The sequence below is a fragment of the Numenius arquata genome, chromosome 9 (genome assembly GCF_964106895.1).
Source record: "Numenius arquata chromosome 9, bNumArq3.hap1.1, whole genome shotgun sequence".
NCBI lineage: Eukaryota > Metazoa > Chordata > Aves > Charadriiformes > Scolopacidae > Numenius > Numenius arquata.
In genome coordinates this window covers 8,243,108-8,259,737 of record NC_133584.1, presented here as the reverse complement: position 1 = coordinate 8,259,737, position 16,630 = coordinate 8,243,108, and the positions used below count along the sequence as shown (strand labels likewise).

General features: G+C 49.0%; 1 protein-coding gene across 1 annotated transcript in view; it reads left to right on the top strand.

Moving 5' to 3' along the window:
• The window catches only part of SCHIP1 (schwannomin interacting protein 1), a 132,449-nt gene that overhangs the window by 87,226 nt on the left and 28,593 nt on the right, over window positions 1-16,630 (top strand). The window contains exon 3 of the mRNA XM_074153458.1: window positions 2,358-2,894. Coding sequence (XP_074009559.1) covers window positions 2,358-2,894 — 537 coding nt within the window. The remainder of the gene's footprint in view (window positions 1-2,357; window positions 2,895-16,630) is intronic.

Below are 16,630 nucleotides of genomic sequence, written 5' to 3'. Positions count from 1 at the left end.
CTTCCACGAGATGTTATCAATGTACTTGTCACATCAAAGAAAAATTCTTTTTCTAATCAATCAGGCACACCATCAGATCCTATAAATAAAGTTTTCCACAGCCTGCGACTGCCAGACTGGAACCAATGAGGCAGCCCTTCCACTTCTTGGCAGAAGCTTGGCAGATATTTGCTTCCTAGGGTGGTGGCGATATTAAAATAGACTTAGGTAAAGAATTATGCCCTGCAAAGTATGTCAAATGCCATCCCCCTCCTAACCTTTCAGGTGTGCAACTGGTAAAAGCTTTTGCCAGTGCAGTCCATTTCCAGGATCAAGGCTTAACCCTTGCACCCTCCTGTCACTTGCTGGAATTATTTCTGAAACTGTATTTTCCACAGTTACTAATTCTATGAGTCCCAGCCACAAGTACCAGCATCCTGGGAGGCAAGCAGGGACGGTGCAGGGAGGAGGGAAGCAGCCTAGACCATGGCTACTCTTGGTTAACGTGAGAGTATCTTTGGTATCTTCTCGCTGGTAATCTGGAAAGCACTTGGTAGAGACACTTAACCAGAGACGTTAATATCACCTTTACCGAATAAGCTGTATTACTCTTTACTGTGTATCATAGACCCATTTTAGCCCTCCTGAGTGGTGGCTAGGAGCCAGGGCCTCCCACCCCACGGGGCACGCTTAGATGGGAAAAAAGCGAGTGTTTCCACAACACCTAAAACTTTTCAGCCCAAGTCTGTGCCCTGGCTCACGACAGGTTACACCGATCTTTTTTCTCTCTGCCTCATGGTGCTGCTTTTTTGGTACATGGCATGAGTTCCTGGGACTGAAACCATGGCCCTCAGTGGCACTTGGTCACTGCTGCCAATGAGATGGGCATTGAATAAGACTTTTAAGTTGGCAGAGTAGGCACATCCTTCCCCTGCTCCTGCAGTGCAGGTCTGTCATCTGCTCGCGATGACCAGCTGCATAGCAACGAGTTCAAAAGTCCCAGGAGTTAACCAGCTGCAGATGTTTCCCTCCTTCTCCTCTTCCCTTAACCCTGTTTCGGAGAAGTGACAAACCCAGGCTGCCTGCTGGCCTGCAGCCAGGGCACCAGCAGTGCAGGAGCAGGGAACCACAGGGGACAGATCCCCCCAAGCGCTGTCACAACAGGCCAGTGCAGTCACCGGGTGTCTGTGCCACATACACGCTCTGCCGTACATTGGTGCTTGGCATCACCCTCCCCATCCTATGCAACACGACAGTTTTAAACCCCACACAACCTTAAGGATGTGTTTCTTAACATGGCTTTCCCTATTTTGTGCCAGAAAATAAACTCTAAGTCCAATTAAATGTTTGAATTTAATTATAATTAAGACTAGTTGCTGGCTCTCCCTCTGCTAGACCCCAGGGCTGTAGGAAGTTTACCATTCCGTACATTCTCCCCCACTCTATCTGCTGGATCAGGCCGGTGAGTACCTGCCACCAGAGGCTCAGAGGCCAGCTGGGCGCTGTCGCGTCTCCCAAACACCATGGTGAAGGTGCTCTTCCGTGTGATTAATGGTCTTCATTTCGGCCGCGAAATATTAAAAGGTCTTCTTTAAATGAATTTGGGAACGGGAACATTTGCATGTTAAACTTGGCTTCAGTGACCCAGAATATATAAACTAGATTAGGTTTTTCAGCAGAGTTATTTATAGGCTACTCTTAACTAGTTACTTTAAATTACTACCAAAAAAAAAAAAAAAAAAAAAAGGAGGAAAGAAATTGGGAGCGTGAGAAGTAATTTGTAACGTGTGCCTGTGTACATCCCTTGGGGTGCGTGGTGGAGGATGCCACTTGCGTTGTAATTAACAGCTAACACACGCACACCCCCCCGCAAACCCGGGCACGGCAGAACGGACGGCAGAAGGTGCCACGTGCCCTTTCCAAAACGCACAATTTTTTTCCCCCCGTTAAGATCTTCTCATTTCCACGGCAAAACAGCGTTTCCCACACCCCTTGGAAAGCGGAGGCGCTGCCCGCCCTGCCGCCAGCCCTGTCTGCAGGCAGCGGCACCGGGCGCCGCCGCGGCGACTCCCCCGGCCCGTGCCCGGCTCCCCCCGCGGCGGCTGCCCCGGCCCGGCCCCGGCTCCCCCCGCGGCGGCAGCGGGGAGCGCCGCCCTCCCCCCCCCCGCCCCGCTCCGCTCCTCCCCGCTCCCGCCCGCGGAGGGCGCTGCGATCGCGGGGCCGCCGGCTCCCGCCCGCCCGGGGCGGCCCCGCGGCGGCAGCGGCTCCGGTGCGCGGGGGCGGCCCCGGTGAGGCGGGCGACCCGCCCCGGGGCCCGGCGGTTCCCGTGGCCGGCGGTGGGTTTGTCTGACGCGGCGCTTCTCGCTTCTCTCCGGCAGGACTCCCGGGAGGATGGGATGGATTTAGGGAGCGACGCCGGCAGCAGCCGCTCCAGCTCGGAGTCCAACTCCAGCAAAGCCACGCCGTGCTCGGAGGGCAAGTCCTCGCCGTCCCCCAGCAGCCTGGACCTGGCGGCGCTGGAGGACTCGGAGGAGGAAGAGGAAGAGGAGGAAGACGGGGGCTACCTGCCCTCCTCGCCGGCTCGCCGGGAGCCGCCGCGCTGCCCCGCCGGCGATGCCCGCCGCCCCGCCGCTCCCGCCCGCCGGAGCGGCTCTCCCGCCGCCGCCGCGCCCCGCCGCCCCGCCGCCGCCTCCCGCCCGCGGCCGCACCAGCGCCCGCCGCCGCTGCCCCCGCAGGAACGGCGGCGCGGCGGCGGGGCGGCGGGAGCGGGCGGGCGGCGGGCGCGGCGGGGCGGCGGAGCGCAGCCCCCGCGGGAACCGCAGCCGCCGGCCATGGACTGGGCGGCCCTGGAGAGGCACCTGGCCGGGCTGCAGTGCCGGGAGCAGGAGCGCGGCCAGCGGGCCAACCCCGCCTCGGTGAGTCGGGTGGAGCCGGGAGGGAGGACGGGCGAACGGGCGCGGTTCACCCGGGGCGGTGACTCGCCGCCCGGCCGTGGGGGGCTCCGCCGGGGGAGCCCGGCTTGGCGGGGAGCGGGCTTGGGGGGTCGCGTTCCGGGGGGCGGGGGGTGTAAGTGCTCCCCCATCCCGGTGCGGCGGTGCCTCCGGGGAAGCGGGAGGCCGGAGGAGGTAACTTTCCCGGAGCGTTTTCGGCTGCGGGGATGGGGCAGCGGCTGGTGCCGGTGGCCGGCGGGAGCGAGGTGCCTCCGCCAGCGCTGGGCCGTCTTCAGAGGTGGTTTTCCGTGGGGGAAGGTGAGGAGTAGCAGCCTTTCTGCTGGCTGGGGGCAGTGGCAGGCTAGTGGTGTATGTTTTCCTTGTGTGAGGGATGATGAGAACCCGGTGTCAGCCCAGATGAAACCCCCCAGACGTGTAGGCGATCACGTTATTTACAGGCTGTTTTAGAAATTGTACGTAACTTCTGAGATGCAAGCCGCAGCGATGATTAGATGAACAAGCACTGCACACGCGCCTGTGGCACCGCGCCGGTTGACTCTTCCATAATGTATGTATTAAAAGGAGTCTACAAAATCTCCTGAAGCCTCTGCAGGAGCCCTCGGATGTGATGACACACGTGATGAGAGATGTGTGCCTCACCACCCGCATCCTACAGCCTTACCACTGGCGTGCTTCTTTTTTCTATGATTTCTTTTTTTTTTTTTTTTTTGAGGCATTCCATCCCCTTACTTCCTGTGAAGTCATCTGGCTCAGGGAGGTGGGGATTTCCCCCTAAATCCTTGAATTACAACTAAATGGTGAGAAATCTGGGTGGGTGCTGGATGTGATAAATAAGCTGATAGAGGAGTAGGACAGCTGGCATGCAGGACACTTTTTCCAAAGCCTGAACATTGTAGCCTTAGTGCCCTGACAACCTGACAGGTAACATCCTTAATTACAGTCATTTGTGCAGAAACTTGGCTTTGAAAAAAAAAAAAAAAAAAAAACAACAGTTCATTTTTGTGGTTTGGGAGCTTGCTTCTACAGCATTATCTGATAAACTGCTGCCCCGAGCTGCTGGAAGCATCAGAAGTGCTAGAAACTCTTTGCCTCCGGGTATGTGCTTAACCAGGTGAGGTGTCACCTAAGGAATTTTGCCTGCTCACCTCTGTAAGAATTTTTCTCCTCCATCCTTCCGTTCCGTCCTGTGAGCACAAAGACACTGGAAGGCATTCACAGCTGCCTCGTGCCCTGACTTGTCCTGCCAAGAGTCAGGGTTTTCAGGTTGTGCCATGCAACCCAGCCGCCCGGGTGCTCCTCAGCAGCGCATGGAGCCAGGCTGAACCACAATAGATGCCCGGCTAAGGCCATCGAGCAGCCCAGCGTCTTGAAAGCATCTCCCGTGGGTAGGGCTGAGCTGCCAGTCCTCTTACACTTGCAAGAAATTGGAGTTTCCCGCTCTGCAGACATGAGTTTTTCAGTGTGTGTGGCCCTGGAGAGGATTTCCTCAACCCTCCATCCAACCAGCGGTCCTGGAGGCACCTGAACAAGGTGGTTTTTTATTTACTTTCCCAGCCTTGTCTTCACTCCTGCGATGCCGGGATTCCCCTTCCCCTGGCACACAGGGAGGAGGAGGAAGAGGTATTCCAGCTCTGCTCCTTCCGTTTCCCACCTGGGGCAAAGGGAAAGGGCTGTTGGCAGCCCAGACCCCATGGGGAAGGGGAATTTCACCTCCTGGCCAACTTGGAGGAGATGTTTGATGCCCCCCATGGTACTGCTGTCCCCTCCCGCATGTTTTGGGCTGTGTGTGTAGCACCCAGACCCTATGAGATGCAGGGACTCAATACCTTCAAGGCTCGCTAAAACCAGATTGAAGAGAAAATGTCTCTTTTTATTTTTTTCTTCCCCTGCCCCTGACATTTTCCTATGGTTCAGTATCTTGCTATTTATAACAAAACCTTGCCTTGCCCTGCTGGAAGCCCAAGTGTTTGTAAACATGAAAATCATGAAGTTAAACAAGCCAGGAAGCAGCTACAGAGAAGATAGACTGGCTTGCTTTAACTGCTAGCAGAATATATCAGCAAAAGGGAAATTTCAGTATTATAGGCCTTTGCTGGTACAGTCTAAAATGATCTCGTCACCAGGGATCTGATGTGAAAGCAGCTGTTGCTTTGAATGAATACGTTTCTTGGGCTGGTTTATGTTACCAGGAATCTAGTATAGATGTTCTATTAAGGAAAATAAAATCCTGAGCAACTCCTATGAAATTAGAGAAATAGAGAGTACTTTCTGCTGTCAGTACCTATGTGTAGTTGCCTCTTATTGTGCTCTAAGAGAAGGCAGGGCAGGGGCCACTGTGCTGGGGCAGGTGTTACCTGACAGTTCCATCTGGCCTCAGCTTTGCTGCCTGGCTGGTGCTGCGCTCCTCACCATTGGGTCAGATGTGCTGCTGGGAGAAGAACCCTGCCTTCTTCATCCCTGCCTCCTGTCCCTGGCTAGCAGCATCCGAAGCAGGTTTCAGGAATTTCTGGTGGTCCCCAAACCTGCAGTGAGCTATGCTGTGTCCTTGCTGAGGGATGTTGGTCAGGCTGAAGTCACGGTAGAAGGCAATTTGGACTTCTGAGGAAATGCTAACATGATTTTAGGAGGTTTTCAAGGCAAGGAAGATCTGGGCTGACATGCAAGGAGGGGTCGGGAGGGCTGCAGCTGGGCTAAATAAAACATTTAAGTTGAAAAGGGACATTCGGTCACATCTGTACTTGCAGAAGTCTGCCTCAAGTCGCTGGGAAGGTCAGAGAAAGTGAATATTAATTATGTCGGAATGGCTATTGGTTAGCTTCCAGATGGAATTACACAACACAAATGAGATGTGAGAACCAAGGCTGGTTCCTCGGGTCACAGACAGGGTAATGGTGACTGAGAAGCTCCTACCAGGAGCATTCGAGAAGCGGCTGGCAATTTCTGCTCAGTTTTGGCAGCCCTGTTAAATGATGCTGGTGAGAGAACCATAGGAGCAGCCAGGTTGGATGGTGCTGGCCTGCGAGTCTGTCCGTCCTGGCCGTGCCATCTCCATGGGCAGGTAATTCTCAAGATGTGTAATGCCACCCAGGTCTCTTAACACCACATCAGTTTGGTGGCTCTGGGAGGGTTCACGTGGGTCAGGTACCTATGGGAAGATGATGTTTAGAAATAGAGGGTGTTTCCTTCTCTCTCCCCAGATAAGGGTGAAATTACTGTTTCTAGAGCTGCAGTTGGCCAGGCAAGCTGCCTGCAAGCCCACTGTGGCATGCACAAGCCCATTGGCTTGTGTTAGATGGCTCTTCAGTCTGCTGGACATCTACCTAAGAGAGGAAATTACATCCTTTTTGAAGGCAGTTGATGTTTAGAAGGTCCACCAAAAAGGTGTTTGGACCAATCTCATCACCCAGCTATGGGAAGCCTGCCACCCCCAGTTTTTTCCCCTTTGCTCAACTCCTGGCTGTATCTGAAGCGGTAACAAATGTGCTGTGAGATGATTTATGGCGCTTAGGAGCTGTTGAGGTGCTCGGGAAGCAACAGCACTCTGCTTGCCATTTCACTAATGGCTCTAATAAAATCCAAATCAGCGTTAATGGTTTTAATATTCTTTCCATTGCATCTCCGAGGATGGTAATTACAATCAATAGGGTGTATTTTCTGAAAATAATATCTGCAAATTCCAGAGTCAATTAAAAAAACACTTGCAGGAGAAGAAATGGCTCAGCCAGCCGACTTACCCCCGAAAAGAGACTTGGGTGCTTGTGACAGTGTGTAGATGGATGGCGCTACGGAATGAATTTTGCTGTCCACAGAGCAGGCTTATTGCAGGCAGTGGTGTTAAAAGCTCATCCCTGCAGCCTCCAGCACTTCTGAAGAAGCCTCCTGTATGGGTAAGGGTGTGCCAGAGTCTGTATTTTCCCTTTTCGTCACTAAAATATTCCTACATAGGCTGTCGAGACAGATAGATGCCCGTTATCTGGTACCTTTGGCAGTACATACAACAGATCACACAGCAGCACCGTCTGCCCAGACACATAACTTACCCTTCAGGCCTGTGGGCTTGTGCATTTACAGTGTGTTAGGAAGTTAAATTTGTTTCCTTTGGTCCTTGAGGCTGTCTGGAGTTGGTGGAGGCGGGCATGGCTCTCTTGCTTCTTTCAGAGACGTGTTTGATCGGTGGCCAGCTGCCCACAGAGATCTGTGGACCTCTTTAGTTGGGACTCTGAGAGGCAGCAAAGAAGAGCCAGAGCTGTTGATGACCATCTTAAATTCACTATCTGTAGTTGGAAAAGTGTCGGGTCTGCATTTGAAAACAGTTGGAAACCTCTGCACAAGGCTTTGAGGGCTAGCACAGGAGGTACCAAAAGCTAGGAGGATGGAAGTTATCTGGACCATGTAAATACCTGTTTCTTCTGCCTGTGGCTTTATTGGCATCTCCCCTCATGGCTGCTGAAAATTTGAGGCTAATTCAAAGTACGTATTACAGTGTGGGATTAAATCTTCTAATAATTGGCCCTGGGCAGGGGTCTGGTTTTGGTGGAGCAATAGGACACCTCTGAAGAGGGAGCTGGTCAGAGCAGCCTTGGTGGAAGGGACAAATGTGTAGACCAGATTGGCAAGAGGGACTAGAGGAATGAAGTGAGCAATGATGCTTCTGTGCCCAATGGACACTTGTTAAAGCCCCACAAGAGTATCGGGGCTGAGGAGAGAGTATAGGACTGAACGCGGGCTGGGATCAAGTGCAGAGCCTTTGTGTTGCACGTTACAAAGCTTTGATCTACCTGGGTGTGTTGTCCCTAGCATTTAGGAAGGAAATATTTGCTTGAACATTGGCAGTGAGTTTGTTCTCACTTAAAATAAATAATAATTGCTTAATTGAGCTTGCCTGAGGTGTTAGGTTCTTCATCCCTAGATGATGTTTGATGTCTTGGCTGCGAGTGTTGGGAGCGGGAAGTAACAGCCAGGGGTTTAATGCCTGAAAGCAATTTTCCCCAGACAAGAACTGTCAGTGCATTAACTTCTGACACACTAATTTTCAAAATCAAACTTCTGGCTTGCAGGAAATTGCATTTCTGTCATTCCTACAGCATAGAGGCCCAGCAAGACCTTCTCTCTCCACCTGACAGCTCTTTTACCTATTCGATTTGACCGTTTAACTCTTCATCAGGCAACTGAAGAAAGTCAAAGCAGTGATAGGGAGGTGCTTCGGGGCAGTTCATTTGTTTTAAGGCTCAGCCAACATGAAAACCAAACCTTTTAGCTGTGGAAAATATTGTAATTTCCGTCAAACCAGGGGGTTGTGCTTGCTTTGTGCCAGTGACCCCCCAGCGTCCCTGGGTGCGGGACCTGCAGGATGTATGGCGGTGGGCGCTGCATCGCTGCCATGTTCTGCTGCGAAGGAATCCAAGCGGCACTGTACTTTGGCCACTTTCCACCCAGCTCAAAGGTTAGATGAGGCTGGCAAGATATTAATGATTCTGCCAACGCGTGCAGTGTCATTAAGCTAAGAAAACATCTACAGCTACTCTAAAGTGCTTGTTGCTTGAAGAGCGTTGGTAATTACATAGATTGGAAAGATGTATGTTTGCTGCTTCTGAAACTGGGCCAGGCAAAATGCCCACGATTAATAATCTTGAGCAAAAACTTTATCTCCATTGCTGCTGCAGAGCCTTTCATTAAAGAAAGTGCGAAATACATGGGGTGACACTGTACAGATTCTTTTTTTGATGAATGATTTTCCTTTATTTGGATATTACTATTACATGAATTCTTCTGTGTGATGAACTCCAGCGAGCTGGCAGTGCTTCCCAGTCGACTGGTAAGTCACTGGTTCGTGTGGGATGTGGAAATCGCCAAAACAAGCTGAGAAAGTTGGGTTGTTCTAATGCTAGTTGCGTTGCAGGCAAGAGTAAATCCTTTAATGTACTTGCATGTGATACTGAAGCGTGCTATTCGTGATGCTGGCTATATAAGGCCAATGAGTATATTTTAAAAGAGTGTTTTTGGTATTGGGTGTAGTAAGTAGCAGATTCTAAGGATTTCTAAAGAGGTAAGTGATCCTTCAGCAAGTAAAAATTTTTATTGTCTCAGTACATAGTTTTGTTGGCGTGATCTTGAAATCTAAGGGTTCTGCAGTCTGGAGCCCCATACCGCTCCCCTGCTGCGCCTTCTCTGATACTTTCAAATTCCCACTTAAGTGATAAGTGACTGTCTCGGGTTGAAATCGCAGTGGGCAGCAGGCACACTTACTTGATGGGGTAATAATTATGTACTTGTGCATCCGTTTCTTGCATATTGTGTGTGATAAATGCAAGGTAGCGTTTTTATATTCTCAGAATTGACCTGTGCTGTGTAAAACCTGTTATTTTTGCTGCAGACAGACAGCAGTTACTGCGGTTGCGCTCTGCCTGGCAGTGGAGTAGGATGGAGTGTCTGTAACACCTGGCACTGTGGAAAATAATGCTCTATGTGGAGAGAGAAATTATAGGCAGAGGGTGTTTAAAAATCGTATTAAAAGTATTTATTCAGTGCAACTCAAACCACATTGCAGATCTACCGAGGAGCACTCAAAAGCCAGGCTAGCTCTATCCCAGCAGAGGTTGCCAGAGCTGCTGCTGACAAAGCCTTTCATGAACAAGGATTAAACTCACCAGGCCCTCAAACTCTCACGGGCACTTAGAAAAGGTAATAAAATAAACGTAGCACGCAGAAAGCGATAGGGTTGAAGTCTAACCAGGTGGAGATTGCTGGAGGAGCTGGAATGGGAAGCAGTGATTTGCTAAGGACGAAGCAGCTCCTCCTGCCCCACCAGCATTGCCCCCGTGCAGCAGGCGGGCAAGTGGTCCTGGGGCTGTCACGGAGAAGTCTCTGCCCTTTTCGTGATTCTGCATCTATAGGGCAGGATTGTCCCCGACTCCAAAGCTAATGGCCATGGTTGTTGCACAGGGACCTCAGGCGTGTCTGCTGAAACTCCCTATTGAAATATTTTAGATAATACTCCGAATACCCCCAACACCTTACCAAGTGTGTTTATATTAACAGCAGAATTGGCTTAGCGGTGGTACAGACAGCAAGAATTGTTGTGATTTATTTCCTTATGTCTCTCTGCCTGGATTTAAGGCAGTTTTGCACTAACTGGCTGCTGGTTGGAAAATCAAGTGCAGTACTAGGTTATTTTTTAAAGTTTGTGTAGAAACCGGAAAGAAAGAACTGGGTTCTGGCTGCATTCAGGGCATCATTTCTCCTACTCCTAACAGTGCAATCAGTAAAATTAATGTCTGTGGCATAAAGCCGGGTCCCCGTCTCCTGCAGAGGCAGGTGGGCTTGGAGCACCTGAGCCAAGCCATCCTTCTGCAATAACCTCGTATTGTAAACAGCGTCTAGAGAGAGATTTTCCAGGCAAAACCAACCTGTACTGCTTCATAGTGGGCTTTAAATGACTCCTCAGTATTGCTACATTCTGTACCATCATTCTGTACATTCTGTAGCATCAATGTATTTATCTGTGCCCAAACACACAAAACCCAAAGTGGGTATGCAAGGGATACTTGAGATTTACTCTTACATCTTAAGAAAGCAAAGGATAGATAGAAACCCAAAGTGAGCTTCCCTGCGCTGTGTGATGCAGTTTGTAAACGCTCCTATGGGAAACAAACCAATATTTTGGCCAAGCTGCCTCTCAGGAGTTGGTACACTTAGCTGTGCTAATTACTGTACTTACAGCATGGCCAGGATGCAGCAGTGCATCCTAAAGGAGGTTTACAGGGAGCACCGTTTCATATTTGGTGGGAAAAATGGAGTTTTGTGATGTTTTGAAAGGAAATCCCATTATGAAGCCGTATAAAATTCCCAAGTTACAAAAATTAGGTATAATCACCACTGGAGGAAAATCTGATTTCCCAGTTTCTCGCAATGATGCACTTTAGGTATTTATTTTTCAAAAAAAGTAGCTGTTTAAGATAATTTCATTGCCTGATCAGTTAATTTTTTGCCAAGGCTGGTCACCTTGAATCACAAGTTCCTGTGGCCGGGGGCTGCTCCCCCAGAGAGGTATCCCCAGCTGAGCATCGCAGGTGCAGGCCAGAATGACACTGCTGAGGAGCGGCTGCAGGTTCTCCAGCAGCAGGGTTTGCTCTACGCTGGCTGTTAAAAATTCTGCTTTTGCGTGAGAATTTTCCTTAGCTATAACTAAAAAAGATTTGAAAATATTTCTTCCAGCTCGCACGCTAACCTGGATCTGCAATCGATCCTGCTTCTGTAAGCAAAGCACTGGTGGCTTCAGTGGAAAACAAGTTTCCCTCTTGCAATTATCTGCAGTTGTTGCCTTAGACGTGAGGTGCTACATAATCGCTCTTCTCTTCAAGGGTTTTCAGCTTTTCCAAGCACTTGTATCATTCTGGGGCGCTTTGTCTTTCCCTGTCGCGCCTATGGAGTCATTTGTGTCACAGAAGTGGTAGATCTTATTTATATCACCAATCTGGGTTTCCTGCTTGCTGATCTATAGATCTCCTTTAAATGAGAAAATCGCGCTAAGGCCATTTATTTCAGCTCGTCTGTGCTTTGTTAAAATGAAATCCGAGCGTTCGGCTGGGCTGGAGGAAATAGTTGCAATTCAGAGGGGCTGGGGAGGAAAGGGAAGTGCTGGGCTGAGATTTAATCCTCTCTCAGTTGGTAGATGGCAACGCTAAAAAAAGAGAACTATATTAAAGTGCTTAATTCTTTATGCATACAAAACCTGCTAGTATGTATGGTCCATAGGGAATTGTGATGCTTTTAGTGAGTTATTAAAAATTTAATCTAAACTTTTTATTTAATGTAATTCCTATATTGAATTTATTAAAGAGGGACTTGGGGAAATATCAGAATTCTGTACCTGAGTCATGTGTGGCCATCCTCTTCTCTGTCTCCTTTGCCTGATAGGAGGTTGAAGATAAACTCTTCTTGGTAGTTAAAAAAAGATTAATCTGTGAATCGTTTTTCCTTACTGAATTCTCTATGCTGCGTATTTGCATTAATACATAATATCCAATAGCTTAGCATATATCCTGGCACAATCTAGCTGGCCTTTTCTTTCTTCTTCTGCTTTCTCATCTATTATTTCTCAGGCTGGAAATTGTAAAGCCAGCTTCTAGCTGTGCCTTGCAAAGATGAAAGAGGCTTTTTCTTAGGATGAAGTCTCCCAGCTTGTTACTTCTGTAGGCTGACCTGGGAGCTGTTGGGGGCAGCAGGGAAACATCCTGTAGCCTTGAAAAAACATCTTTGGAACCTTTTTCCAGTTGTCTGATGCTGGGAAGGGCAAAGTAGGTGAAAATCAAGGCATGTGCCTGCAGACAAGACATCTGTACAGCCTTGTCCCCCCTCTTCTCTTGCAAGTTTTTTAAAACATATCCTCAAATCACCAAAATGGCTAATATTTACATACCTTAAGACTATTTAAATTGCACAGAAAAGTTGCTTGGGAGCTTATCCAGTCCTTCTCCCTGCACAAATGCTGGGTGAACTATACCTGTTTCCCAAGAAATATCAGTCCAGGCCGTCCTTAAGGTGTGTGGATGAAGGTTTCTCACATTTTACAGTTAGTACCATCTGTCCCTGTATGCCATATACATATATATATATGTTGCTTGCTGTTCCCCATCCCAGCCCTCTGCACGGCTCAGCCTGACACAAAGTGGAAAGCTGTGTTATCCCTAGGGAGCTGCGCTGCTGTTTCAGGATGGCTCTGAAGTTCTATCTGCACCAGCACTTTGTCTGTGATCCGTCCTACCTTGTTATCTATACACTTTCATACTGATGAAATGATGTGGACATAGAATTAGCTGAAGGTTAATATCATTGAAATTGCTGATATTAATAATAGATGCTGGAGAGCTTCCGTGGCATCCAAAAACTCTTCTGAGGGCTTCAGCTTTTAGGAAGCCACGCGCTAACAAGATTGGAGCTTGCAGCCAGTGTTGTCTGTAGAACATAACACACTGGTTAAGGCATGCCTGTTAATTACTCTTTGTTTTTTGTTTGGTCCAGTGCAAAACGTAACTGGAATCAAGGCTGGAGTAGTTTGATGTCTGGATCCAACCCTGCAGATGTCCCTGCCTTTATCCCCAAGGGACAGCATTTCATCCCAGAGACAGAGCCAACTTGCTTGACGCAGTAATTGTAACTTTATTAAAAATTTTTTTGCTTGTTAAAGTAATGTATTTGGAGGAACGCTAGTAAACAACTGACATAGCACATGTCTGGCAGAGAAATAACAGCTTCTGGTAAAATAAACTTTCCACAGTGAAGGCCACCAGAAGTATCTCCGTGCCTTGGACATGCTGCTGCTGTTTCCAGGTTGGTGATGGGTATTCCTTGGGGTAATACCCGCTGCAGCAGAGCAAAGCGCTCCTCTGCTCCCCAAAGCAGCGCCCTGTGAGCCAAGGTAATTTATTTTGTAACTTTAAGCTGCAGGTTGCTGCCTGTGGCAGCTAGCATTCTCATGGCTGTCTTTTTTTTTCTTCCCATGGGTCTGGTATTTGGTATCCGCCATTCCCGTTCTCCCTTGTCCCCTGCAAACCAAGCTGTGACCTAGGCTCTGGTCCCTAGATGAGGTGTCAATGCAAGCTCCATCACAGCCTGTGCCACTCCAAACGATTTCCTACAGCCCATGCGTGACATGCAGAAACACAGCCCCAAGCAAGGACAAACAAAATGCCAAATAATTGCATTTATTATAAAGAGCTTTGCTTTGCTCTCTTGGGTTGGTGCATCAGTGGCTTGGAGCTAACGGCGACCCATCAGGTACCAAAGCCAACTTCTCTGGAGCAGCCGAGGACAGACCACGCAGCTTTCTCTGACCTCCAGCAGTAGCTCTTTGGGCCAAAAGATGTTTTACTGACTCTCAGTAGAGAGCTAATTGAGTGGAGAACTACAGCCCACCTGGGTGAAGGTGCAGGGGCACAGGGTGTGTGCAGGCTGCAGGGATGCTCCTTGGAATGGAGGTGCCGGTGAAGGGGTGACCATGATTCCTTGGTTTACAAACCAGGGCTCCTGCCTGGTTGTTGCTCTACTTTCATGTTAAAATGCTGTTTATTATCCTTCTGCTCTGGGCTCGCAGCTCCTGGCAGAGGTGATGGGGAGAGAAGCTGTGCAACAAAATGCAAACACCTTCTCTGAGCTTTTTCTTTCTGTGAGCAGCTTTTCCCCAGCTCCTTTTGCACTGATAGTTTGGTAAAATCCAAAAAATATAAACTGTAATTCCTCTGTAGAGGGAGTCTGAGACCCCAAACCAGCTTCTGCTTAATGGCATGTGGAGAGGTTGTGCCAATACCTGATTGCTGGGGAGTTCTTGGAGCTTTGCAAAAACATCACTGGGCTTGTTTGCGAGGTTTAGGCTTAGTCCTAGAGCCACCTCAGCCTGCCCCGGCAACGCAGGGGTGTAATGGTGAATTTAATGTCCTTGATGTTACATGCAGAAGTCAAATACAACATTAAATGCAGAGGCCGTGGGAGGGCACGGGATGGGGTGAGTGCTCCGATTCCCCTGGCCAGCTGCAAGGGCTGAAATCGGGCCAAGGCAGGGGTTTTATTTGCAGCGCTGCTCTCTTTTTCTTCGTTATATTTGACTTCTCGTCTATCTTCCTGAGTTTTGGAATACTAAAGCCTCGTTTCACTGCTTAATTGTTATTATTCTGTTTAAACTTGAAAATTATATTGGAATAGCGCATGGAGCCTGAACGCATTGTGTGTGCGTTAGTCTTGCTGGAAAAGGGGCTCGGAGAGCTGAATGCTGTTTCGGATGAATGTGATGCTTAGAGAAGCCCAGAAGGCAGCCCCTATCATGAGAACAAATGGTAATTCTCTGTGTTTTGGCCTGGGGAACAAGGAACCACTGTGTGCAAACGCGGCCCTGATGTGCTGCTCCCGCTCCCAGGTATTTCGAGCACTCCCAGGGCTTTTCACATTTGAGGTGCTGGAAAGCTGCCGGCAGTCACTTTCCTGGGCTGGGATGTCCAGGTGGCCAAGGCGTGACTTTGGGTGAGGTGGCCCTGGAACGTACCTTTAGCACCCAGCAGCCCCCAGCAGAGCCTGGGCAGGATGAGCTGCTACATATCCGCTGGGCTGAGGGACAGGATGGTGTCACTTGTGTCCCCTTGGCAAAGCGATGGCCGTGCTTATTCGGGTGCTGGCTGGGTGGAGCGTGGCACGACTGGTGTGATGCTGTAATTGCAATTAACACCAAGAGAGAAGATGAGGGGAATGGTGAGGCTGGTGTGGCCAAGTGCTGCTGGAGCAGCCTTGAGGGAGGTTCCCACCAGGCTAAGCTGGGTTTGATTATTCATTGATTATTGATTGGTCCCTCTGTTGTCCTATGGCTTCATCCCAAGATAAAACACTGCACATTGCACCTTACCCTTTCTACTCATCCAAATTAATCCTCCAGGAGCAAGCACTGCCTTTTCTTGTCACTACTGCCATCAGTGACTCGATCATCATTCACCTCAAAGGTTCAATTTTGACACAAAGATGGTGTAAGTTAAAAAAAAAAAAAAACCCAACAACCTATAATAAACCCCTCACATGCCTGTCTGTCAATATTGGTCCAATTCCAGCAGACACCCTAAAATGAATCACCCGTGATCTTTATTCCGTTTAAAGACTTGCAGAAAACAATACACCGTATTATTAGTAAAAGCTGAAGGCTGCCAGAGCAAGTCTGCTCGGAGGAAAAGAGTGCCTGAGGCAGAAGAGGAGAGGGGAGGAAAATCTGATTTAAGAGACAAGAGTCATTCTCTTGCTCTTATATGGTGTGGCTCTGCCACCAGGCAGCAGCCCCGCGCGGCTCCCTCGCTCCATGACTAATAAGGCTCAGCTGGAATCCACCCTTGCTTATCCTGTTATTTTTAGCTTTTTCCAGCCTCACGCTCGGTGTGCCTGCCCTACCGAGGGGTATAACTTCACGTCTTATTTTAAATACTGGTTTTGCAACCCAGCAGTCCACGGTGGAGGACTGCGGTGCCAGGAACAGGCAGGGATGGGATTTCTTATCACTGATGGTATTGTTTTTGGAGCTTGTAACTGATACCCATTGCAAAATGTGCCATGTCCACTAATTGTAATCAGCTGTCCAACCTACAGGCTGGCTGCAGCACAAGGGGATTATTATTTTTTTCTTTCTCAAGTGACAGTGAGTTTGGGAGTCAAACTCAGAAAATCATCTTTACATACTTTTTTTTAAAGGCTGCCAATGTAAAACAAACCTAAAGCAAGAGCCAGGTTTCACTCGCATGGACCCGGGTTTGTTCCCACACAGTAATCACATCCTTCCAAAAACCCCTGATCTCGACAGTATAAGAGTTTGAGCCTCTCTGAAGGCTTACTAATTTTTGGAGAGTTGTGTGCATAGTATAAGTAGACCCAAAAAAAGGAGTGTATTTCTGCCAGGCTGTGTCAGTAAGCTTGGAGTTATGGACATCAGACTTCAGAACTGTGTAAAGAATCCCCTTCTGTCTATTTTTATCCTGACCATGACTCAGAGAGAGGTTTGTCCCTGTAAACTCATGCTTTTCTTGAGGAACCATTTAAAGGACACTGCTGTTACCTGTTTGTATTAGTATATTATGGTATTTGGCTGTTTGGAACAGAAACTTAATTTCAGAGTGAGTTTGTAAGTATGGTTTGTTTATTTCTTCAGCCTACAGGTCCCTGTTCTGTGCTTTTACCAT